The 27,871-nt window shown below is 33.1% G+C and overlaps 1 protein-coding gene across 1 annotated transcript; it reads left to right on the forward strand.

Moving 5' to 3' along the window:
- The first annotated feature begins 207 nt into the window (after positions 1–207).
- LOC133172907 (uncharacterized) lies at positions 208–27,374 on the forward strand. Its single transcript, XM_061307741.1, has 8 exons — positions 208–281; positions 25,065–25,125; positions 25,228–25,333; positions 25,592–25,765; positions 26,084–26,177; positions 26,660–26,742; positions 26,849–26,942; positions 27,090–27,374. The coding sequence occupies exons 1-8, from the start codon at positions 236–238 to the stop codon at positions 27,329–27,331; spliced, it is 900 nt and encodes a 299-aa protein (XP_061163725.1). The 5' UTR covers positions 208–235; the 3' UTR covers positions 27,332–27,374.
- The last annotated feature ends 497 nt before the right edge of the window (positions 27,375–27,871 follow it).

Here is a 27,871-nt window from a genome sequence, read left to right on the forward strand (position 1 = left end):
ATTAAAATTACTCAATAAATTACAATGTGTTAGAAAAAATCCAAAATCAACATCTGTCAGTATAACAGAAACATAAAATGCTTACAAAATAATTAATATGCAACATGTTTATATGTAATATGAGACGAGCAATGACTCAGGATAAACGTGTACATTTTATTTACTTTATAAGTCAAATATGAACACTTGTCTAACATAAAGACACCGCTACTTCGAGGGGTAGGTGGCATCTAAAATGATTCTACTGTGTTTTTTCATGTTAGTCGCCTCTTCTTCAGAAGGTAAGCTTAAAATCTGATTCATTTATGAAAATTTCAAATATATATATATATATATATATATATATATATATATATATATATATATATATATATATATATATATATATATATATATATATATATATATATATATATATAGGTATATGAGGTTGTTTGTGGGCACCGACCTTCTAAACAGGTTTGTGGGATCTCGCATTTCTACATTGAATAGCTATGTCATATTCATGATTTAAGCGTTATATATGGTCCTTATATAATATATAATATAATTTTTGAGATAAGATTAAAAATGTTGTATATCATTGTGGGTCATTATTTTCATATATATAGAGCATTGTGGGATAAAGTATATACATCGCACAATGCTCTATTTATGAATATTATGACCCACAATATTATCACATGCTATATATATCATGTCCTGGATTTCACAATGAAAGACATAAGAATTAATATTTGATATAAATAATATATATGTATATTTAAATATGCACAAAATAGAATGAATCATTAAGAACAGTTTTGGGGGATTCAATATAAGATTTTAACTATTACTTTTCAAGTATTTTGGGGTCATATTGCATATTAATGACTCACTGCGAAATACGATTTATGAGATTCTGAACAAGATATTTAGGGATATCCTCTCTCTCTATATATATATATATCCCACAATCTCTTACATACACATATATATAGTGACAAAGATGATCAATCAAATAATGTCCATCCCACAATGTATTATTTATAATTTATTTATTCATTAAGCAATGTTAGATATTGAACGGCATATTTTATCTATACACCTACTTATCCCAGATTTTCTTATATACATATATATAGTGAACCACATTTAAGCATTGAATTCTTATTTTTGAAAGTAATTATACAGGTATAATCACTGCATTGATTCCATAATGTCCAATCCGTAACGTATTTTTATTGATTCAACATATAGGATAGCAGACTAATATTATGAGATTCTACACTACATATTTTATGCAATCGCCTGTCCCACAATTCGTTATATACATGTATATATATAGTGACCCACAAACAGCTATGATCACTATACGTTTATAACATAATGACCTTCCATTCGTGAATTATTTATTTAAACAATAAAGAGCTTATCAACCTTATATTATGAGATTTTAAAGACAATATCTTACGTATATGCTTACATATCCAAAAGTTTATTATAGACATATTTATATCGTGACCCACAAACATGTATAATCACTATATTTATCCCACAATTCATTATATACATATATACAGTGACCCACAAACAGGTATAATCACTATATTTATCCCACAATTCATTTATACATATATACAGTGACCCACAAACAGGTATAATCACTATATTTATCCCACAATTCATTTATACATATATATATACAGTGACCCACAAACTGTTACAAGCACTACATTTTTATATACATTATATACAGTGACCAACAATCAGGTATAATCACGTGCAATATATTTATCCCACAATTCGTCATATCTATATATACAATGACCCACAAACAGGTATAATCACTTCATCTATCCCATAATTCAGTCCGTTACCATAATATATTTACTATTACCATAATTTATTTATTCAACATACAGCTTATCAGCCATATATTAGAAATTCTTAACAAAATATTTTATCCCTGCGCCTACATATCCCACAGTTGCTATATACGCATAGAAAGTGAAATAAAATAGGTATAATCATTACCTTAGCCCGGTAATGTCCATCTCATAATATTTTATTCATTTATTCAATATTATGACATTATTAAAAATATTATTTCATGCATAACACCTATACTTATCCAATAATTTCTTACATATACATGTAGTGACCCACAAACTGGTGCATTCATTAGACTGATCCCATAATGTTTATCGTATCGTACTAATATTTTATATATCAATATACAGCTAATTAGCCTTATATTATGACACTCTTGCATGTTACACTTTTCTTGCAATCGCCTACTTTTCAAACAATTTCTCATATACATGTAAATCATGTATATAGTGACCCACAAACAGGTATTAGAATGTACTATACATTGATCCCATAATGTCCAACTCGAAAGTGTATTAATTATTTATTCATTATGCAACTTATCAGCCGAATTTATTTGATTCTTAACAAGATATTTTATCTAAACGCCTCCTTATCCCAGAATTTCTTTTAAATGTAATTATTATTTAACCAAAAACAAGTATAATCATCGCGTTTAAATCCCTTAATGGCCAATCCATAACGTATTTTGTTCTTTATTCAACATACAAGTTATCAAATTAATATTATTAGATTTTCACAATATATTTCATGTAATCGCCTGTTTATCCAACAATTCGTAATATACATATAGTGACCCACAAACTGGTATGATTGCTAAATTAATCACATAATGTCCATCCCAAAATGTATTATTTATTTCTTCAACACAGAGCTGCTTATCAACCTTATATTATGAGATTTTTAACAAGATATACAGTCCCTGAAACGTTCTACTTTCCCATTTTTCCGTTCGCTCACCGTTCGTTCACCGTTCGTTCACCGTGCGTTCACCGTTCGTTCACCGTGCGTTCACCGTTCGCTCTCCGTTCACAGTTTTGCGTTCAGCGTTCACCGTGCGCTCGCGTTCACCGTTTACAAAGCGTTCAGCGTTCGCTCTTCGTTCGTTCACTTTGCGTTCACCTTGCGTTCAGCGTTCACTTATCGTTCAGTCTTTACTGTCATTCGGAACTCCGAAGTGAATGGACTTATCTTTATTTAAGTAAGGATTTACAAATTTAATAATTAACATATTGTGTTTAAAGAAAATATTATCTACAATATTTATTTTTATTATTCTAAATTAGCTGTTAGGTTATTTATTAAATTTATCTGGAAAATAAATGTTGTTATAAGTACATGTATGTACCTATGTAGAACGATGCTGAAAAATTAAATTTAAATACGGGCAATATACAGATGCTTCAAGCACTGAAACATTTTGTTGTTATGTTAAAGACGACAAATCGTTAATGGATAGATAATAACCGAGGTCAATTAATTTACCAACTTCAGCAGAAATACGAAAATATTTATTTCTAACACATTTTTTTTCAAATAATACAGAAATACATGTTAGAACTAATTCTGAGGATTATAAACAGTACTGCGGATATCCAGTTGATTTGATATCTTTAGAGCAAATTAAATTGATAGTGTGGTTTGAAAAAAAAAAATTAATATAATACCTTATAGAATTTTTTTCCACTTTACATATATAAAGTCTTTAATTAGAGAGAAAGAAATGCCTTTATAACATGATTATCGTTAATACAACCAAAGTGATTCTCCAGAAATGATATTTATATGTTTCCCATTTGATATAAATAAGAGCCCCCCCCCCCCCTTCCCGTAAATCGGTTACTTAGTTAGTATTTTCGGTATGTTTTAATTAACATTTAAATAGAAGTTAATGTGTTTTGTAGCACAAAAATTTCAGTCTCAAAACAAACATGCATCTAAACAAAGTCATTAAACAACAGTAGTTCAAAATATACATGTGCCGGCGGTGATATTTTCAAATGGCAGGGAGTAGGTTTCAAATTCAAGCGGCTTAATCATTCTGAGTGTTTATTCCCAATGTATTTTATTCATTTATTATTATTATTTTATTTTTTTTTTTTTTAGAAATGTTGGAATCAGATCTAGAAATGATAAGAAAAAATGTTAAAACTTCTTAGAAATACTTAACACTTTGCCTTCGGTGTGACGAGACTTTCACACCTGCACAGTGTCGAATGATTTTGATTGACAGGTCAAGCACGTGGACTTCGTGTGAACTTGAAGCAGGAAAATAAAAACCGATTACGACTGTAAAACAAATGGATTTGTTGATAAAAATAGTTTCTTTCATTGCCTGGTATATTTAGAAAAAAAAATTAAGAATTTTTATTTGATACACATGTAGGTACAAACATTTGAGACGGGGGGTGGGGGGGGGGCTAAAACCGAATATCTCTCTCTCTCTCTCTCTCTCTCTCTCTCTCTCTCATTTGTCTGTTTAATAAAAACTATGACAGCATATTACTTAAATATCAAGTTGTGAAAATTTAATATATAACAAATAATATGAATGCCTCTTTGTACCAACTTATCCGACTATAATCACGGCCGGGAAATGTCTACAGATACATGTAGAAGTCTGCTCAATAAATCATCATAAAAAAATAAAACTGACTCATAAATATATTATTGCATTAAAGTTTTAATATACGGGTGTATTTATGCAATACGTCCACATACCTTTGTAAAATATTTTAATTTTTTTCTCATTATTTTACGCGGAATCGTCTTGGCACGGAAATATATGTAAGGTTGTTACAACCGTTGTAATTCATTCTATAAGTCCGTAATTTGCTCTTCTAAAATCCATATTATTTGTAATGATTTTCTATATCAAATAAGAACAAACATATTTATTTTACAACTAGATTGATTTTATCTTTAATACTACAGCGTTCGGTAACAATTACAATGTTTTACAGCGATAAAAATCGTCTTATTAAAAAGCTTAATTTAAACATCGTACATATGTGCAGAAAATATTGTAAGAAACTTAAATTAATAATTTTACTTATTGTGCATGTATCTTCTTTCTTAGGACACTTTTCATTGATTTATTTATTTATTTATTTATTATTCATTTATTTTTTTTAGCACCAGGCATACATACAATAGAATAGTTTCAATGCAAGGAAAAGATCAGAGGCATTCCGAATAAATCGTTCATCTTGCGTTCACCGTTCGTTCACCGTTCACTTTGCGTTCGCGTTTGCGCTCCGTTCGCGTTCTGCGTTCGCTCACCGTTCACCGTTCACACATCGTTCACCAAGTTGCGTTCAGCGTTCACACATCGTTCACTCACCGTTCGCTCTGCGTTCGTTCAGCGTTCGTTCACCGTTCGTTCAGCGTTCGCTCACCGTTCAAGTGGGAAAGTAGAACGTTTCAGGGACTGTATTTAATCTATATATATGCTTACGTATCCAATAGTTTTTATGCATATTTAAAAATAGTGAACCTCAGAGTGGCATATAATCACTTTATTTATCCCAGAGTATATTTATATATACATATGCACAGTGACCCACAAACATGCAGGTATAGTGACTATAGTTATCCCACAATTCGATATATACATATATACAGTGACCCACAAACAGGTATAGTGAATATAGTTATCCCACAATTCGATATATACATTTATACAGTGACCCAGAAACCGGTATAATCACTTCATTCATCACATAATGTCCATCCCGTACCATAATATCATTATAATATGATGATATTCTTATCATTGAAGAGAAAGGTTTAAAGCGTCAAGTGCCTGTGCATTGGTCCTAATAATTTACAGGAAGGGGGTGCACCCTGTGAAAAATTTTACATAATGTACAGTAGTTAAGAAAGATTTTAAAGATTGTATGAATTTTGATGGATATATGCCGACACAACAAACATCAAAAGGCTAATTTAAAACTGCAATATTCCGACTAATATTATCTGCTGAACACACTCAACAAAATGTATTTGAAAGCAAATATATGACAAGAAATTTTACTCCCATTTTACACAACTTTGATATTATTCAATTAGAATTACTAATAGTTAAACATCTCATTTAATAAATATTCTTATTATAATCGACCTTCATAATCCACCCATTTCAATTCAATTGACTGAGTATTAACGAAGAATATTTTACAACCAGGGTTTTAATTTGCCCGTACAGGTCCGACAGCACCAACCCATTTTACCAACACTCGAATTTTGACAATGGAAGGACATTTTCAATAAAGAAGTGATAAATTTTATACCGAACACATCTATCGTATTCTGTATCATAAACCGACAATGCAAACGGCGTGATATCTGACATGTACATTGTGAACAGAATCAATAAAGTTAATTTTGATAACTGGTCATCATGGTCATTATTTAGGGGATTATTATTGAAGGATGATTCTAAGATTTGATCCCGAGAGAGGATTTTGGGGCGGGCCATGTCTCTTTTATTGTTTCCTCACAAACCAACCTAATTTGAATACAACTTTATTTTGTACGATATAGGTATCGATACACACAGATTAAAAAAAGAAATTCGTGATACATGTATGTTGATATTGAAAAATATATATCATTTTTCATATCTGTTCTGTAAGTTAAAAAAATATCAAAAATTATAAAAGGTTTGGTATAACTTTAGGAGTAAGGGATTGAACGGAGACCCGCTGAGAAAACTGCGTTTAAAGAGGTTCGCTCCTCAGATTTTGAGCATATTTTTGGTTTGATGTCTATTAAAAAAATCTGCATATTATTTTAGTTCCTTCAATAAATTTTGAGTCTACAATGCCAATTAAACTATATTCAATTAAAATTCCAAGATTAAATTCCATACCAAAAGCATTAGGAGAGGAAATATATCTTCTGACGGAAGTTTTTTTTTTTTTTCAGAAAAAAAATGAGATTTTTCTTTTTCAAAGAATTTACACACTGTTAAGTTTGAATTCCTATTTTTCCATGCAAGTTGCACACAGAGTTATTCTGTGCAGTGAAATGTTTTATCTTGGTCCCAAATTATTCATCAAATTAACTGCCATGAATTTTATTATCATCTTGTGAAAAATATAGCAAATTTATTGTGAAAGTCCAGATAAAATAATAGCCTCACTTTATGCTAAAAATTGACACCATTCAATAATATCTATGAAAAAAGAAAAAAAATTACATAAACCCCCACATTTAATTTTTTTTTAATATAATTATAACCATTCTGCTGAAATTCAGCAAAATCTTTATATTCTGAAATGATTGACTGCTTGTTTAATGTTTAACGCCGATTATTCTGTTTAAATGATCAGTTTTTGAAAGTTTTGGTTTCTCTGGCTGCCCCCGATGAGCCTACTCTTTTTCGAAATCCAGAGAAACGATCTTGTTGTAATCCTTGACACGGGGCACCATTTAATGTCCCATCCAACGGACTTAAAAATACGTTTTCCATTTTTAATGAAGCTCTATGTGTTGTATAAAAAAATATACTACTGGGTATTTTTAATGCTTTTTGTAACATGATCCATCTCCTTAATCGCAGTAATTAATGCGTTTAAACAAACAAAAAAGACTGCGTTTATTGCTTTTAAATGCAAAGCACAACTCGTAAAAATGCATACGCCATATTAGTTTTCCTATCTCCGATATAAACAACGGGGTATACTTTTCGCATTTGTTATACCTGACTGTTTTCTTGTCAGGGGTACCTGCGTGGAATGTATGACAAGTGTTCCTGTTGGTTATCTTACATTACCTTTGTTTACATTTTATTGCGTCGCCCGCATGGCGCAGTGGTTAGAGCGTCTGGTCTAGAGTCGCGGAGTAAGGAGTTGATCCTTACGTCTCGGGTTCGAATCCCACTGTGGGACGTGGAGACCGGTCCTTCGGATGAGACCGTAAAAACCGAGGTCCCGTGTCGCAGAAGGTGCTGGCACGAAAAAGATCCCTCACTGCTCAAAGGCCCTGAGTGCCGAGTATAGGACAAAATTCGCAGCTCTCACTGGCAAATTGTGGCGTCTCCATATGAGTGAAAAATTCTCGAGAGGGACGTTAAACAACATACAAACAAACAAACATTTTATTGCAGTTCACGTGTATTTGTGTTTGTTTTTCACTGACCTGTGCAACTGATGTAAGTTTCTTTGGTAACTTTGTTTTCTGCCGTGGAAGGAGTTACTTTTGTCGCTACCCTAGAGTTTTACAATAGCTATGTAGAATACAATACGTAACCGGTGAAAACTGATTACATTAAACTGTGACCAAGTTAACGGCTTATTTTGGGTCCGTACAGGTAACGGAAAATGCAAAGTAATATGGTGGACAAACCTAGATTTCTTCCCTTTACGAATCGCGTTCAGCTTTAACTTATAAACCGTATCAAATAAAAAGGAATTTTCTGGATTGCCGTACTGACCGGTTATATGTACCGACTTTGGTCCAAACGTACATTGTATCAGGATATATCAGTTTATCATTACAACACTACATAAGCATCAAAACATTTCTTGAAAATTTACCAAACATTGACTTTTTATGAAATATTTGTAATGTGTAAGGATATTATTTTAAACAGTGGGGGATGCAGATGAGAACACATAATTTTGGCTTAAAGATTTTCAATCCTTATGCTTTTTCGGATACTTGCAGTTTCGGCCCAAGATACAGATCATCGTGTAAGATCTCATAGATGGCAAAATCAGACTTCCGCGTATATTCTAAGTCATTAACATGTTTCTATTTCAACACAATTACTTTAAACATTTTAGTATAATAACAGTTTTTTCCTTCACATGTATATACATATAAACGTATCTTTAAAAATGTACATATTAGGGATGTCAATTTTACTTGGGTAGCCTAGCCGAATAACCGGGCGTCCGATGTAGCTTACTTGAAAACAACATACGCGAACGAAACAAACTTTAAATGATAAAGGACTTTTCGAGTATCAAACAAAAAAAAAAATAATAAAAAATAAAGAAGTCGGTAAATCTTTTTCGAAGCTTTCTTACTGAGAAAAATAGAAGCTTGGAGTTTGAAAGTTTTCTAAACGATCGACAATTTTTTTTGTTGACATCCTAAATCAATAAGACATTCAGTGTAATAAAATAAATGGTGCCTGTTGTGGAGGGTAACATTCAATTTCAACTGTTACCCTCCAAAACAGGCACCATTTATATATTATTATTTAAATATTCTATGCTGCTGTAACTTTTACTTAAATATGAAGTACACTACTATCAATGTTTATAAATCAAGTTATTATTGTTATAATCCTTAACAGAACTGGGTAAATAATGATAAAATTAATCTAAGATTACCAAAATCAAGATTCAATTAATTTACTCCACATGTCTGTACACAAGTTTTGAAAAGGGGGGCATTCGTGGAAGTGGTGGGGGTGTCAACTGAGTAAAATATTTGAGAAGCAAATAAAGTAACAGTTTTTTTTTTTACAATTTGAAACCTACTACGAGCATTTCCTAGTAAGCATGTTATTATATCTTCTTTTTGTACAATTTTACCCGAAGTGTAGGTGTGGGCACAAAGATTCCATTGCCCCCTCAAAAAAAAAAAAAAAAGATAGGACACTAACCTCATCTGCCCTTCCCCTGTGATTACGCTTATGCTTGGAGCTAAATTCAGATTATAAGGGTGCCTGGTCAACAGGCTAGGTAGATAAATAGCTTAAATTCGGCCTTCTTCAACCTCCTTTCCCCTTCTCTCCCGTAGAAATTGATGATTAAGTTCCAAGGTATTGAGAAAATGCATATCATACTTGATCAATTCTATACTGAAAACATTGTGAATTCTTGGTCAGAAAAATCTAAACCCCCCCCCATCCCCACCCCCGCACCATCACCGTCACATTTATATAATTGAAGAGTATCAAATATTCCAATAATGCATAATGCAGTTTTGTTTTGTTTTTATGAAACACGTTTCTTAGGATTTTTCCTCATACTAATTGTATGGTAACAATTGTCAGCCCTTGTTTTGCAAAATTAAACACACGTTTACAGTTTATCGATTGTGTATATATTAATTGTTAAGGTTTACCTGTGTATGAAATGGGAAACAATTTTTATCACATGTTTACCACTTTATCTCGTGGATATCACTCATTAGATATTTTTATCATATACCACTGCTGCGACGTCACAATGGGTTTTGCATGAAAATGATGAAGTAAATAGTGTGGATTCATAACATAAAAACAATCTTAAATATTGATAGTTATTAAAAAAACATGTGATAAAAATAATTGCTAAGGCTCGGGGATAAAACACACAACTCGTTGGATAAAAATCGTATCCAACCACAAAGCATGGGAGATTCTATATTTCTCCAATTACGTGTGTTCAAAAACCGTCAAACATTCCGGATTTCTCCAATTTAGGGTGATTTTCTCCTCTTCAGAGATTAAAATTAAAATTACCCTATAAAAGTGTGACCACAGCCTTTTTAAAATAAAAAAAATTGTATTTAGAACTGCTGCATTTTTGGATAAGCGTTACATTTTCTCCACAATGAAATCTATACCTTTTTAGAAATTTGTTGTGTAATTCCGTATATGACGGTTTTATATATGTAACAAAGATTCTGTGAAAGTCACATTAAATTTCATTCATTGGTATAAGAGGGGTTGCGGATAAGAGATGGGTACCCCAAAGCGTAACGGGTGGACGGACGTACAAACTGACGGCCTGACACCCCCATCACTATATACCCCCCTGCTTTTCAAGCGGGGGTATAATAATTATATGGCCAGAAGTAGGTATTTTGAGTGACACAACTATTGTTTATTTAAAATGCAGTCTTCGACTCAATTTGTTAAACAACTCATGACGTCTGTTATTCACTTTCGTCAATTATCAATTATTAATACAATTTATTTTGTCATTCAGAGAGTTCAGGGACTCTGTACCTGATACTGCCCAACCATATATAAATAAGAAGATTGAGTTTCGTTTCATTTTATCTGCTTTTTCTGTAGAAGAAGCACAAACATCAAATGGGGTGTGATACATGTTAGCATAATACATAACATGCACTTTGTGTTTATAGTGTAAACAGGATATTTTATAAATATTAATGCATATGCAAACATGTTTTATTTCTGCTAAACATGCCAAGAAATCCCGTCCAGTTTTCCACAGCGATGGGGTCAATAAAAGTGTAATTGATGCAAATCACCCATATTTCCCTAACGCTGGCAAGACAATTAACGGCAGCAGATTTGAGGGGGTGGATCCTAAGTTTTCAGTTTTCTTAGTTAAAGAAAAATAAACTTCTACCCCAAGAAGTAGCCTCCTATGCCCTGAAAAAAAAAAAGTTCCTGTCAAAAACCTTTATTTATTTACAAAGTACGTAAAATGTCTCAGGCACAGGTACCAAATTTGTAAAAATAGACTGGAAGGAAATTAAAAAAAATCAAAAGAAAAAAATAATATTTCTATATGTATGGAACTACAATTGACGGTATGATATCATAATACGGCGCAACCAAGTTCATCGTGCCCGATGTTAATTTATACTATAGGAAAAAAAATATTTTGATATGGAAATACTTAAAAATTTGAAAGGCATCTAATTTTTAATGAACAATTAGTTTACTATAATTAATTTAACTTTTCTTTTCCTTTTATTTTGCTTTTTTTAACCGCATTTGATTTGGATGGAACCCCCCCCCCAAAAAAAAAAAACGGGGGGAAAGGCGCAAAGGCTTCTAAATAATTAGTATTTTCGCTTTAATTTAAACCCAGTAAAACTTAAGATCCCTCCCTCAAAACTGATGAATTAATTGCCTCGCGCACATCTCCCTGGGGGAAAATAACAGATTAACGCTAAGTCGGCTTTTATTGAGTTCGCTCTACAGCTAGAATGCGTACCTTTTCTTGGCATGGATGGGCTCAGTTATTTAAACAAATTTTATTAACAAGTAAATGAACAATTAAGTGTATCTTCATTTCAAACGTCAGAATAGTGTCATCTTGACATATTATATGCAGTGTTTGTGCATCAGACTCCCAAACCTAAAAAATATCTTCAGAAACTTTTATGTTATCCGTATGCTCTATAGGGCTACTTGCTGATATGAAATGTCGCTTCAAAGTTCAAATCAAAAGATTACGCTCCCAGAGAGGGAATCGATCCATTGGAGCTTCTTAATGAAGAGTGAACCCTCCCGAAATTACCTACATCTGATACAGAATTAGTGGTGTTCAGCAATAATTCTGTTGGATAACGTTTAAACTTGAAATACAAGGCAACTTTCAAACACTTACACACTATATATCAAACATGTATATTATTGACGTGTAATTCATACAGACTTGTTAAGTAGGCATATTTCAATAAGCTACTGAGTTGAGCTACTGTTAAGTTCATAAATCAGAATTTCTCTGTGTACATCAATACGCGTGAGTATACACGAAAATCGTATTCAAATCGAGAATCAAATATTTAAATTTCATGAGATTGCATGTTCACTAAATGACAAATCATATTTTTTCAAGCACAAGTCATTTTTTACTCCGTGGAAGCAGCTGCAATAAAATGCCATATTGCATGTAAAACGTGTATTCGGGCTGATCTTAAGAGATATGGATTCTTCGAAAAAAAAATAAAAGAATCTCTCAATCTCCGACCCCAGTAAAACATTCTTTAAAACGATATTTTTGGTGATAATATATGCAGAAAGTTCGCTGCACTTACATTGTATTATCACCGACAACATTATGTGCCGATATGTATGCAGGGACCATTCCATCGTCCATTCTTCATAAAGGGAAAAAAGTCTCAAATTGGCGTCGGTGTTAATTTGTATCAATGAACGACATGTACAGTAAGGGTAGCCAGGTACATATTATCGCCGGCGAAAAAAATGTAAGGGTGGCGATATTCACTGTCAGATACATCCTAAGAATTCCTTGCCAATTTAGCACTGAGCTGAACACAATAAAAGTGCTACTGATATTCTCCTAAGAATGATTCGAGAAAATTGATTGTAGCTAGAAGCTTTGGGAAAAAATAAAAATAAAATAAAAAACAAATATTTCCTTCGAATGTCATTTATAGCATTCATTTCCTGTATCAAATATGGTCAGTTATTTTGCTACCATGCGTTCTTCTTTTCTTACATGTGGAATGTATTTCAATTTAATGAAGAATTAATTTTGATTCAAGCCCCAAAATATTTCTGAATTTAAGGAGAATCCATAGTTGTGCAAGTCCTGCTAAAACACCGCATGTTACATGTACCCTACCCTCATATTTCACTTACCCCTTCAAAAAAAGGAAATATGGCCTATTTACACCTTTTCTACTATGCATTCAAAGGCACATTTCTCTTTTTTTTTCACAGACACTCTCCTTTCCATCTATGCCCTTAAATCAGACCATTCCATCCCGTATACATTTCCCGATATTTGTATGGGAAAAAATGTATTTTTTAATTGGTATTACTTGCATGCTCAATGAAATGGAGTAAATTAAGTACTTATGCTTTCTATAACATCAAATTAAAGGTTACAGTTTCGAACATTTAATTTCTTTTCTTATTTTACTTTGTTTATTGTTTACTCGTTTATTTCATGCCATATGCTTATTTTATAGTTTTACTCATTATTGTTATTGAGCACGTAGGATATTGAAATCATTACTTCCCCCACCCCCCTCCAAAAAAAATGTTGAAAGCCCTAATATTGTTCTATGAGAATAAAGTTTTAAAGCTTTAATTTGAAATTTGTAAAAGTTTGCATCCTTTCCTCAAAACTGCTGACATCATTTGCCTCGCACTACTCTCATGGGAAATATAAAGATTAGCGTTAATTGCACTTCGATTCAGTTCAGTCTAAAGCATCCACAGAATTTCTTCCCTCAAATCAGCAACTACGATCCACACTCACTAGTTAGCGGCCGACATCGGCATTATGCAGTACTACATATATATATGATTGTGGGTCACGTGAAAATGCAATAGTCGGGCAGTACGTTATTAGATGCAAGTGAAAAGAAAAAGTATGCGTATTTCAGAATTTTAAAAGATTTTGAAAGAATTATTCTACATGTATGAAAAAACTGATCACCTATTGTAGCCCCACCATTTCCCCGAGGGACATGCTCTAAAAAAAACTGAATTACACTTTATAAGAAAGCTTTAATATGAATTTTAACTTTTCTGACAAAGTGGTTATTGAGAAAATTTTTAAAAGATGTCACTAAATTTTCACTAATTCATAATTATACTTCCCTTGAAAGAGGGCATGGTCCTTCATTTAGACAAACTTGAATCCCCTTTATCCACGGATGCTTTGTGGCAAGTTTGGTTGAAATTGTCTCAGAAGTAGATCTACTTATAATGAAAGAAAAAGTGAGCAAGCTCACATACCCCACGCTCCCCCAAAACTCGACAATGCAACACGCAATGAATGGCACAGTGCATTTTAAATACACAGTATAATTCATGAATTTGTTTATATACTGTACTTATGAAATTATTTAAGGCAAAGCACCAATTTGATTGGGGGGTGGGGGGGGGGGAGAGAACTATCCAAGATTTTGTGTGTGTATCAAATCATTAATATTTTGATCTCAAAATCAATAGGGGTCTTTTAAGGTCATAAAATATTTCACATAAAGTTTCATTACAAAAGCTGATTCCAGTGGATTTCCTTATTACCTAGTTGGAAAGTTTCTTCAATAATAGGCATTAAAACTCTTAAGGCAAAAATAATGGAATCGGAATTTCCTGGTAATATGCACATCCACACACTGTATGCTAAATATCTGCAAAGTTTGACCAAATTCTGTGCAGCGGTTTAAGAGGAGTTGCACTGACAAACTGTTCATCTCTATATTCAAGATATGGCCAAAAATCTAAGTTGAAAAGTGCCGAAATTCCCAGAAAAATAATGGAATCGGAATTTCCTGGAAATATGCACATTTACACACTGTTTACTAGATATCTGCAAAGTTTGACCAAATTCTGTGCAGCGGTTTAAGAGGAGTTGCACTGACAAACTGTTCATCTCTATATTCAAGATATGGCCAAAAATCTAAGTTGAAAAGTGCCGAAATTCCCAGAAAAATAATGGAATATGAAATTCCTGGAAATATGCACATTTACACACTGTGTACTAAATATCTGCAAAGTTTGACCAAATTCTGTGCAGCGGTTTAAGAGGAGTTGCACTGACAAACTGTTCATCTCTATATTCAAGATATGACAAAAAATAAAAGTTGAAAAGTGCCAAAATTCCAAGAAAAAATAAAGGAATCGGAATTTCCTGGTAATATGCACATCTACACATTCTGTCCTAAATATCTGCAAAGTTTGACGAAATTCTGTGCAGCGGTTTATGAGGAGTTGCACTGACAAAAAAACAGGACTGACGGACTGACTGACTGACTGACACACTGACTGACACACTGACTGACTGACGGACGGGTCAAAAACATTATACCTCACGCAACTTGTTGCGTGGGGTATAATAAGAAGAAGCTGAAAATGTGAAAAAGTTTACAGAAGAATTACAGACAAAATGTGATCCGGAAAGGTCACGAGCTTTCAGCTCAGGTGAGCAAAATATGTTAACCCCAGCACCAATAATATCGGCACATGAATAAGAATAACGCGAAAATAATTTCCAGATAATCATTACTACTGAAAAAAAATCTATATCGAAGTACATGTATATACAACGAGAAAAAAAGGTTAGACTGATTTATCAGATATCTCAAGAAATACGGTATCTTGACATATCATAATGATATACACCAATCCTGGACACAATTTTCTGACCAAAACCTTTCCCCTACATTATTGGGAGTTATGCTAGATAAATACAACTTGTTTACTTATTTATCTGCCATACACTTTGCCTATCCTTCTCTCTCTCTCTGTTTCTGTGTGTCTCAATATCTCTCTCTCTCTCTCTCTTTTCACGACCTTAGTAAATATTCTTCAACACAAAATATCGGCGACAAAATGTGCAAATATTCACAGTACATATTGTCGCCGACGACAGAACGTGCTCGACACATTCCGGCCCAAACGTTTCGAAGGTCGACTTTAAATTCAAAGTAATACGAAATTGACCAAGCTGTTAGAATAAATTGACTGTATTGAATATTGATTTTGTTCTCTTTTTTAATTGAATTGTATTCTTACCAGTAAAAAAGTATTGTGATTTGTACAGTTAATTAATGTTATATTGATGTTGAATAATATGCTGTTGTGGTGTAATCATGACAAGCTAATTCAGAGAAACTGTGTCCCATGCTTAAGGAAAAAAAAAAAGCATGCGCTGATCGGGAAGGGGGGGTCCGAGGGGGGCACTTTAAGAAGGGCGGACGGGGCCATGGGGAGTTAAGGTATAAAATTTAATTGCAAAGACTCAAATGCTTCTTTAGATATCGCCCGGAAATGAAAGTTTTACACACACACAGAATGTATGACTTTACGACTTTGACCTTTGACCTAAAAGTCAATTGGAGTCTTTCTTAGACCATAGGGAGTTGTGGTATATAATTTCACTGCAAGAGCTCAAAGGCTTCTCGAGATATCGCGCGGAAACGAAAGTGTCAAAACAGACAGAATTTATGAATTTACGACCTTGACCTTTGATCTTTCGACCTCAAAATCGCCATGGGAAGTTGTTGTGTAAAATTTCATTGCAAAAGTCCAAAAGCTTCTCGAGATATCACGCGGAAACGAAAATGTTACAGACAGACGGACAGCCCTACGGTCGGACGGACGGACCGAAAATAATATCCCCCACTTTCAGTAAAAGCGGGGGATAAAAGGTCAGTCTTATGATCTACACATCTATTATTAATTGTAATATTGGCTTGATCATTGACCTCAGAATACAGGGATCGCAGTGGATGTGAACTTTATCAGATATGAATCAGCAACCCCACCCCAACTCACCACCATTTCAAACTCTATAAGTTACTTGTATCATAGATATTCCCTCTCTAAATTGGCGAATATATTAAATATTTCTTCTATACTTCGTACAATTTACAAAGCTATAACAATTTTTTTTCTATAATCATCAAGATTCCGAGCTTATAATTAGAACCGCAAATTAAATATATACACTGTACCTATATGGTATTTAGAATTGTTGCTTAGATTTTTAAAAGAAGTGTAATCTTTGCGTGTAAGTCGATCACATAAAATAAATGTGCTTAGGCGAGTTATACATGTACATGTACGTGTGAATATAACGAGTTTTCCCGACGGTGAGTCGATTCTGACTGGGGTGCATAGTCCTAAGAGCAAGTTGTCTTAGCGACCTGTCAAGCACTCGGGTGCATGTGCAAGCTGCATTGCATCCGGTTTCAATTCGCAGACGCTTATATATTTTCTGCGTGAAGCTTAGAACTCTCCACGCAATAAAAAAAGTTACACTTGCTAAACTCATGAATCCTTAAAGGTTTTGGGATTATATCTCATCAAGTTACATGTACATGTACTTTCTATGCCCCAGAAGGTCGAAGATCTGGGCATCATGTCCACCTGTCTGTCTGCAAACATTTTAATTTTTTAACCATATTAAGTAAACTTGAAGTTTGGAATTCATATTCAAACATCAATGCCCTGTTAAATGTATTCATGAGTGGCCATGAGTCGGTCTGTTTTTCTGTGATCTACTACCCGATCGGATTAACTCAATATACACTATAGTCTGTTCAACATGAGCGCTTAAAACAAATTTTAAACAACAAAAAAAATGTGTTTTTAAAGATTAACCAGATTCGACGCATACAACAAAAAACACGCACTTGACACGGCTTTTCAAAGTCAACGAATTTATGATAATTATTTTGGCCATTGCTGTCAAGCGTAAGATGTCGTTATTTCCAGAGGTTATCCGAGTGTGGTGTATATAGTTTGATTTAATATCACATAACAAGAGAAACACAAAGGAAATTCACGAAAATGATAATGGGGACCTTTTTTGTAATGTTTCCTTTCTGGAAAGCTCGGAAAAACACCTCGAATGTATTAACAGCACCGGATGTTAAAATTTTATGCAAAATGGAGTCGCTTGGTATTCAGTTCATTATCCCCTCCTTCGCATATTCTGAATAATATCTTTACATTCCTTAAAGGGAAGGACAAGACTCTACAGATTAAAGGCCACCCAACATTCATTTCAATGTTTTTGAAAAGGGGGTTGTCATGGACGATTTCGAAACACATTCGAGCTTGTCTTTCCGCTTGTCGGGAAGGCCCGAGAAGTTGCGATTGATCTCCGAAGAGGCCTTATCTATATACATAATTGTACTAATGGAACACGAGGGTTCCTATCAAGTCATAGCGTTTGGATATAATACCGCAGGTATGATTTTTTAATAAAAAGTTCATTCTGCGTTATTTTTTTTTTTTGGATTTTTTTATATGGAATACATTGTAAATGTGTACTGGAAGAATAATTTATGGGGAAAAAAAACAACATAAAAATATCTTATGACCCGGGGTGTATATTCGGGGGGGGGGGGGGTTCCTATGTCCACAAGTACCTGTGCTTCGAAGCGGGGCTGTTTACAAGATTGTGTTCCTTTCCTTTAGTATTTTAAAACGCTACTTGCTATCAGTGATAACATCCTTTAAAGGGAATATTGACGACTACCCTCACTCATCTCGAAAATCTTAAGCAGAATTAAATTCTAATGAATCAATTTCGACTTATTTATTAAAATTTTCCCGAACTTTTTCGTAGACCTCTTGGTTTTCCCTCAATTCTATAACACTCGGAACTCTCGAGTTACACGCTTGGTTTCGTTTTTGCATCACTTCCGTAATTTCTACTTTGACATTTCCAAACCTTGTAGCATTTTTCACGTTTGACGACGAGTACTAGGGTTATTATGGAATGCCTGGGCAGTTAGATAGCACGATTAAAGACAAAAATATCTACCGAAACAAGATATCATGACACATTTTGGTGACATGTAGTAGGTAAATGATATTTCGGGCCTGATATCCAAGAGGGGTCCAGTGTAAACAAATGGAAGTGACTTACCTTCTCTATTTTATAATACCGCGGGTATGATTTTTTTTTTAGTAAAACGTTAATTCTGCATTATTTTCTGGATTTTTCAAATGGAATACATTGTAAATGTGTACTAAAAGAATAGCTTATGAAAGAAAGACATAAAAATATTTTTTTGACCCGGGGGGGTGGTTATATTCAAGGGGGGGGGGGGTCCTGTCCACAAGTACCTGTGCTAGGAATTAGAGAAATCTGACTCGAAAATGACTGTAATTTTACAATAATTACCCCCATCTATTACAATACCTTAATGTTTAAATAATGAAATAAATTCCTTAAAAAATGAAAATGAATATCAGTGATACTTGCCTTTTAAATTCTACATCGGGAATTAAAAAAAAATCCGCATTTTTAAAGATAAATGCTTAAATTTTTAAGAGCAAACGGAATGGCATACAAGGTCATGTCATATGGCATACATATGTACAAGGTCATGTCATAAAAGAAAATCTTTATTTTTTCATAATGATGATGCATATTTTGTATCATTTTATCGATCCTTAATAATTTAGTAATCCATCCTACGCACAGTTACATCTGTACATAGGTATACAAGTACATAAAATTGTAACAGATTCTCGTGACCTTCCAGGTCAATATAAGGAATTATTTATTCTAAATTGGACCAAAAATAGATAGGGAAATTCCAAATTGATGCAAATAGTTTTGGAAAGTTATTTCACTTGCACCTGACTTCCACTCATATGAACATAACATTAAGGCACACAGATTATTGGATGAGGGGTTGGGGTGGGGGGGGGGGGGTTGCAGGTGGCCTACCCCTCTCTCCCCACCTTTTGAGAAAGTAAAGTTTTAATTCAAATTTTAAGGATGAAAAATTTTAATGAAAGTCCCCCTCTCCCCTCGTTTATGGACCTTTTTTACATCCCACCAAATAAAATTTTGAGTTGGGAGAACGCAGCTCTGTAAAGGCTGCATAAAGAGGGCTGGGCATAATTTATTCGGGAAAAGTTTACTGTGACATCACACAAATATAGCAATTCCTCACAATAACAGAAAATGAAATAATTTGCTAATCTAAACTGCATAAGAGTAATGAACTACATCAAAACTTACCACTGCATTCATTTTTGTCGCTAGTTAAATCCCACACAGCAAGATCTAAACAAGTCACCGATCGCAATGCACTTGTCGACATGACGTCATCATGGTAAAATTTGACGCATTTTATGTGCAGTGAGAGGCGGATCAAGTAATTTTTTCACAGTGAAAAATGCATTTTATTATTAAACAGAATATTATTTTCAAATCTTAGGTAGACCATTAATACAAATCTGAAACGTTTGTTTAGTGTCATTATTTTAAAACTATCGAAAGAATGTATTGAATTAATTTTCCCGTGTTTTTGTCTACAGGGTGTGCATGTTTCACGCCGAGGTGCCTCATTAAATAGCCTTTTCGCAAGGGCATAAACTTAATAGATCTTGACCATTTTTTGAATATACATAACGGACACATTCCTTAACTTGAAAAGTGCTGCTGCTTTCCTGAAATCGAGAGCATTACTTAATAAATACATAAAATACTTGATAAAGGTCACAGATATTTCGACATAAGCCAGATAACTTGAAATTTAAACTAATAAAATGCGAATTCTATTTAAAGCAGCAGCACTTTCCATAAACTACAATTTATGTAGGAACAATTTATTACTTAAATTTTTAATTTTAACTAGGGTATGCCATTGCGATATTAAAAATTTGTTTGTGACCTACATACCACAGGCACTTGGGGTATGGACTCCCCCCCCCTTTTTCCCATTTTTTTTTCTTTTTTAATCTGGGGTCGAGTCACCTTTTTCCTATTTTTGTATTCTAATATGCACTGTATGTTATCAATAATGTAACTCTTTTGTCTCTATAAGCGGTTTTTAAATATATCGTTTTCGACTGATACATAAAAGAGAGAAGGCTTGCAACTCTTTTCTCATCGTTTGCCTCACCTCGCTTAAACTTCGCCTGATTATTTATCGAAAGCATAAGAAAAAATGGAATATGCATACATCAATAAATTCGTTATACATTCTTCTTCCTTTTCATATTTCCATTTAATTTTTATGTGCCCCCGATTTGTAAATATTTCGATTAAATCACCCACATCTAGGGTAAATTTTGTTAATGTGCACCAGCTGGGACGGAAGTGTCCGGTATTTTCGGGTATCATCATTACGTGTAATGTCATTCGGAACATTAAATGCGAGAAGGAATAAATCCCGAATTTTCTCTTCATATAACATGTAACGGTAAGTTCTGTGAATAACAAGATAACTGTAACTAGCAAATTCTAATGGATGAAGATTAACTTTTAATAGAAGACTTAGACAACCAAATTTCACAATATTGTTATTGCAAAGCTTGGAATTTTTTTTAAAATGCAGAACATTTATAAAGTTAGAGTTACCGTTATTGCACTTCCGTCCCAGCTGGTGCACATCAACAAAATTTACCCTAGATGTGGGTGATTTAATCGAAATATTTACAAATCGGGGGCACATAAAAATTAAATGGAAATATGAAAAGGAAGAAGAATGTATAACGAATTTATTGATGTATGCATATTCCATTTTTTCTTATGCTTTCGATAAATAATCAGGCGAAGTTTAAGCGAGGTGAGGCAAACGATGAGAAAAGAGTTGCAAGCCTTCTCTCTTTTTATGTATCAGTCGAAAACGATATATTTAAAAACAGCTTATAGAGACAAAAGAGTTACATTATTGATAACATACAGTGCATATTAGAATACAAAAATAGGAAAAAGGTGACTCGACACCAGATTTAAAAAGAAAAAAAAATGGAAAAAGGGGGGGTCCATACCCCAAGTGCCTGTGCTACATACAGTACACTTTATATGCATTTATCACGTGACTGTCAAATAACGTGACCAAACCAAATTCATTACAGAGCGGTGTATACAATGTTATTTCAAATAATATTTAAAGCCATGTGATAATATAGTACCTTTACAAAAATAAATTCAGTTTAAAAAGGTATGTATTTATGCACGTTTATATTCCGTTGATTTCTTCGAAGTACGCCTTAACACTGCTGCGAATTCTTTTTCTTTTCTTTTTTTTTTTGGGAGGGGGGGGGGGGTAGTCAAAGATTTGTTTTCAGGTAAGTTGTTATTCTTTTTTCCTTTTAATACCCCCTTTTTCAAAATCAATCCTATATATGTGCTTGACATTTATTTTTTCTACATTGCACTTAAACTAGAATTAAAAATTCTAGAATAATACAATGTTGTTTTTGTAACCCCGTTTCTCTCATTATGTTTGGCTAGTACTTCAGTAGATGTGAACAAGTACATTATGTAAGATGGCATGGATTGCTTAATGAATGTGTGTCATTTAATCATTGAATCATATGATAAAACAATTATTGCTTTTTTTTCGGTCAATACGATGATTTAGACACCTTCGATTCGAAGTACAATATTCACATCGCCCTTCGGGCTCGGTGAATATTGTACTCCTCAGGTGTCTAAATCATCATATTGACCTCAAAAGCCAGCAATAATTGTATAATAATTATTAGTTTTCAGAACGTTAACAATTTACTGGCGAAGTTCATACTTATTTTCATGCCTTTGTTTTTATACTTTACTACGGATAACTCTTTTCTACAAGGTCCCTAAAAATTAATGTAATTTTTCATTTAAGTTATCTTACTTTTTGAAACCGATCTATTGAACCGCTGGTCAATATGGCTATACTGCGATCTATTGGACCGCAACGTATTTCGGAAAAACCGATCTGGGTTTCGAATTTATATGTAACATTGAACAGACGTCAGTGGTAAACAATAATTTGAAACAATGCTCGGCTGTTGGCCTCGGGCAATAGAACACACTGAGGCACAGCTGCTCTGTGCACCTCGGGAAAAATATTCTGGTCTATTGACTGCTCAGGCATTAGATAATTGTATAGCATAGGCGTCAAAAGCAAATTATAGCGAGGGGCTAATTGAAAGTGGGGGGAGGGTTTAAATCTTAAAAAAAAAGTAAGCTTCAATTTTCAATTCTAATGCCTATATCATGTATACCTTAGCAAAAAAGTGGGGGGTTAACCCCCCTACCCCCCCTCCCGGTTCCGACGCCTATTTATAGTGTGGACCGAGGCACTTCCTGGTATCGAAGATGTCGAGTGTCATCCCTTTTTTTATGTACATTGAAATATGATTTTATAAAAAAAAAACTGGATTTCAGCGATTTCCGATTTTTAATATTATTAGTGAATTTAAACACTCAATACACAAAATACACTATCCCGAAACGAAGCCTCTTTTACTAGAAGCAATGTATCTCTATAATATAAGTTACTAAGCAAAATGATCGAGTGCGAGAAGTTTGTTGGTGGAAAACTTTACATTGATTAAGAACCGCTGTGTTTATGTCTTACAAAACAAATATCTGCATGGTCAGATGCTTAAGACTTGTTTGTAAGTGGCAGAACTTTCTTACCCCAACATCATGACCCAACCTTTTGTTTTAAAATAAATTTTAGAGACATTTTATGTCATTAATGATCTATTTTTTAATTAGTTTATATAACTCAATATTTAGGTATATGTGATATAATTGTGGGTCATTAATTTGTATACATATATATATAATGTTGCGGGATCAATGTACAGTACGAGTATATTGTTGTGGGATAGTATATAAGTATAAAGATATATAAGTATAAAGATATACGTATATATCCAAAAAAGTGAAAGAACATTGTTGGATATATACTGGGTTTAGGCAGTTTACGCTTTATAAACCGCGAAGTGGTCACCTTTTCAAACCATCAGGGACTGAATGGCAGAGGTTCATCCCGTGGGAGGATGAAAGCAAATACCCGAGACTATTTAGCGAGTAAAATGGTTAGAGATTGTCCTATTTTGAATTACTTGTTTTTATTCAATACGTTTTTGACGTAAATTTTTTTTTGTTCCCAAATCTTTTATCTCTTTCTCTCACATAAATGTGTTAATATTATAAACACATATATTACATAAATATATCTATATATCTATATCAAGGTTCTACATGTACATGTAATGCATGTATCGGATAATTATGGGTCATTTATATGTACATATATAGCTATAGAATATTGCAGGATCAAATTACAGGCAACTATACATCATTCTGGGTCAATATATTGATATAAAGAACATCGTGGGATATGTACAGTTGTACTTGTCTATCTATAAAATGTTAAAATCACATTGATTTGATTACACTTCCCTAAAATCTTAACGCGTGATAATTTTTTTCTGAATAATCCTTGAGTTGTGAATGATTTTCTGCGACTTCATACTGACATATTTCTTTATTACTTAAACTTCACGGTTCACATCAGGGTAACGCGCCTTCTTTATAGTAACATTTTAAAGTCATTTTATCTTATAAAATGATATACTTGAAGCTTTCTTTCATATCTGAAAAATTATATAGACTTTAGGAAGAACACAACTATAGAACGATTAAAACTTATAAAATTATTTAACCTTATTTTTTCTAGATTTATACAATGTAGTACATAGTACATTGAAAACAAAAGCTCATGCATGGCATGACATACATGTAAATAAATAATGCGTTACAATCTGATAATGATTCACTACAATTAGGCTATACAATCTAGTTGTTTCCCATAATCCCTCCAATACTCATGGGGAAGTATATAAAAAATTGTGGGTCACGCGCGAAATTCTGCCAATCCACAGAGTGGTAAGATTTCATATATATATAATTGCATTGTGGGTCATTTTTTGAGTGTGTAATTATGGGTCAAAAAAATTTTTTTTGTAAAAAATGAAAATAGTAACTATATTATTGTCATAAACAAATTTTTAGGCACATGGTTTGTGGGTCAATATATAATGACCCATAAACCATCCATGATACCCACAACGTGAGTGAAAAAGACACAAAATATCCCACAATCCGCATGGCACAAAACTATATATATATATATATATATATATATATATATATATATATATACTCCCCTGCCAAGAAGATTCAATGAATTGAAAACAAATGTTTATTAGACTTTAATATATATTTTTTTCTAATGTGAAAAAGCCATCAAACGAGAATGGGCTTCGGAAGTTACAGCATTTTCGTCACAGTACAGCTCATCAAGGTAAACAAGTTTTCATGTTCTCAAGTAATCTACATTAATCTAATCACAAAAAAATATATTTTATTACAAGATCACATTCATTGTTTACTGCAAATTTTCTAGCTACTCGGCAAAACAGATATTGGGAAAACCGAATGTCTATCCTAAATATAGCGCTGGTCCATTGACATGGATGCAGTCGAGTTATAATGCAAAACAATACATAGAGGTAAAACTAAATAAGCAAATAAGTAAAACTCTTAAAAGGGTGTCTCCTCTCACTAGATAATGATTGAATTCTTTAAAAAATAACCCACAGGCATAATCTTGAAAAAAAAAATCATCCGCACATAATCTTTTCAAAAAAGCCTTATTCCGTAGCTATGTGGGATTGATCAAGGTTCTTCAAATTTTCATTACATTGAGACATATTTAAAAACCAAGGTTACATCGTCATTTCTTTGCTGAATATCCTTTAAATTATCAGTTGAAATTCCCGGAAAAGATTTGGCTAACTGAGGTTAACATTTATGAAACTTATAATGCTGGAGCTGTCACTGGAATATTGGCGAAAAATGAAGAAAATCGATGGATTGAAATATTTAAGGCTCCATATGCACACTTAATCAAGAGATCTAGGATATTTTCCCCCAAAATAAAAGTGAGTATTTTTCATAGAATTCAGTGAAACATTTATTTTTTTTTTTAAATTCTGAGTGGTAAAAATTGGCATTGTTTTTTTTTACCCTTTGAGTAATCGTTTCTTTTCTAAGATGAAAATCTTTCAACAAAAATATCATTTTTGAAAGTCATTAGTAGGGAGCATACACGAAACAAATCGAAACATTATTGAAAAAATAATGATATTTTCTAATCCTTAAGTGTTTTAGTTAAGAATCGTTTTGAGTTATAATGGCATTGTTAGTATTAAAGTGTTTCATATAATTTTTAAAATTAAAATAAACACTATTATACTCAGAGATTGAACTTTCCTGTAAATGAGCTGAGAATCGAAGTTGATTGTACTGTCTCCGGTTCATATGTAGCTATTGACGCAGTTGAAATCGTTGGAGGTATTTCTTTTCATCTTAATATTGTATTTGTATTAGAATTTCAAGTTAAATGCTTATTAACAATTTTTATTAAACGAAACTAAACGCAAAAGAGAATGTTGGACCTCTGTTTATCATCATCAATTTCAAATACAGTTCGACTGAATGAGATCTGATGTTAATCACCAGGGTTTGATAAATTGTATTTTTTGATGTAAATCTTCACAGTTTTACAATATGTTACAAACCTGAAGGATTTGAACATTTTGTATTACATGGTAAAGATTACACGCGTCTTAATGGGTTTTTTTTATGGTAGATGAAAACGGGAAATGAGAATAAAATTTCACATTTTGACTATTGTATTTAAAATTATTTTCTTCTTCTCTGAAGGCACCCCATTCCCAGATGTTTAAGCATTTATGTTCTTATTCAATTTCCTTTTCATTGTTTATCCAATCTTTTTTTTTACAAAAAAAAACAAAACAAACAAACAAACAAAGGTGGTTGTCCTAGACGATTTAAAAAACTCTGGGATTCTTGTTATCTGATCAGAAAAGCTACAGTGTCAGCTGACACTGCATTCGTAAGTAACCAAAGACTTCTAAATGAATGTTTGGAAATGATAACATATAAATTACAATTTCTTTTGATTATCATTCAGGTGATTCTTTATGTATTACATATTATAGGCCAACTGTTTAGATGCTGGTGGATATCTGGCCAACTTTGAAACTCTCGAAGAGGCTTTGCGAATGAAAAATTTTCTAAAGAAAATGCATACAGGTATTAAATTAATGGAACAACTGAAAGATGCCCTTTTCTAAATTCTTAAGGTTTCTTCTATTCAAATTTTACTTATACATATTTTTCATATCAGTTAAAGATTAACTTATTGAAATCTATTCCATTTTTTAAAACTTAAAATATCAGGTTATAACTACTTTGTCGGGGGAAGAAATATAAACAGAAGAACGTCCGGAGGAGATTGGAGATGGATCAAGAAGGGACAAATGACTAAGATGAAATATTTTGCCTTTGCTGCCGGAGAACCCAATGGATCTGACAGCGCTCCTCAGGACTGCATGATGTTTTATGCAAGAAGCCGCTACAAGTTTCACAATATCTATTGTGATAACGGTTCATATCTTGGTGGCTATATCTGCGAAGCATGAAAATTGTCAAATTGAATATGATGCAATAAACTGAAAGCATTTATTATTGTTCTGATTTTTAGAAATATTTGCAAAAATTATGAATGTGGCCTGTCTATCGAACTAAAGATCTACCAAGGGGCAGTTCTTCTCATAGTGAAAATTTCTGGAGAATGTACTCCCTCTGCGTTGCTTGAATCAGTATTCTTAATGTCATTAATTTTCATTTTAGTCTATTTTCCAAACTTCCAAATGTTTTACATTCAAAATTATTAATTTAGTGGTCCTGAGATTCCTTAAATGAAATATATGGAGATAACGAACAGTATTCGAGCTCAAAAGTCCATTAAACATTAGAAAATAGATGCAGAGCAAACACGGACCTCTAAAGCATCAGAGGTGGGATCAGGTACCATGGAGGAGTGAGCATCCCCTGCCGACCGGTCACACCCGCCGTGTGCTCATTGTCATGATCGGGAAATAAACTTAAAGTAATTTGGTTATAGATGCATGTAGTTCCTTTTAAATCCTTTTAAAATAATTCATGTTAATCCACTATTG

This window comes from Saccostrea echinata, unplaced genomic scaffold (assembly GCF_033153115.1).
Source record: "Saccostrea echinata isolate AGI-Se365-2 ecotype Australia unplaced genomic scaffold, CSIRO_AGI_Sech_v1 ptg000056l, whole genome shotgun sequence".
NCBI lineage: Eukaryota > Metazoa > Mollusca > Bivalvia > Ostreida > Ostreidae > Saccostrea > Saccostrea echinata.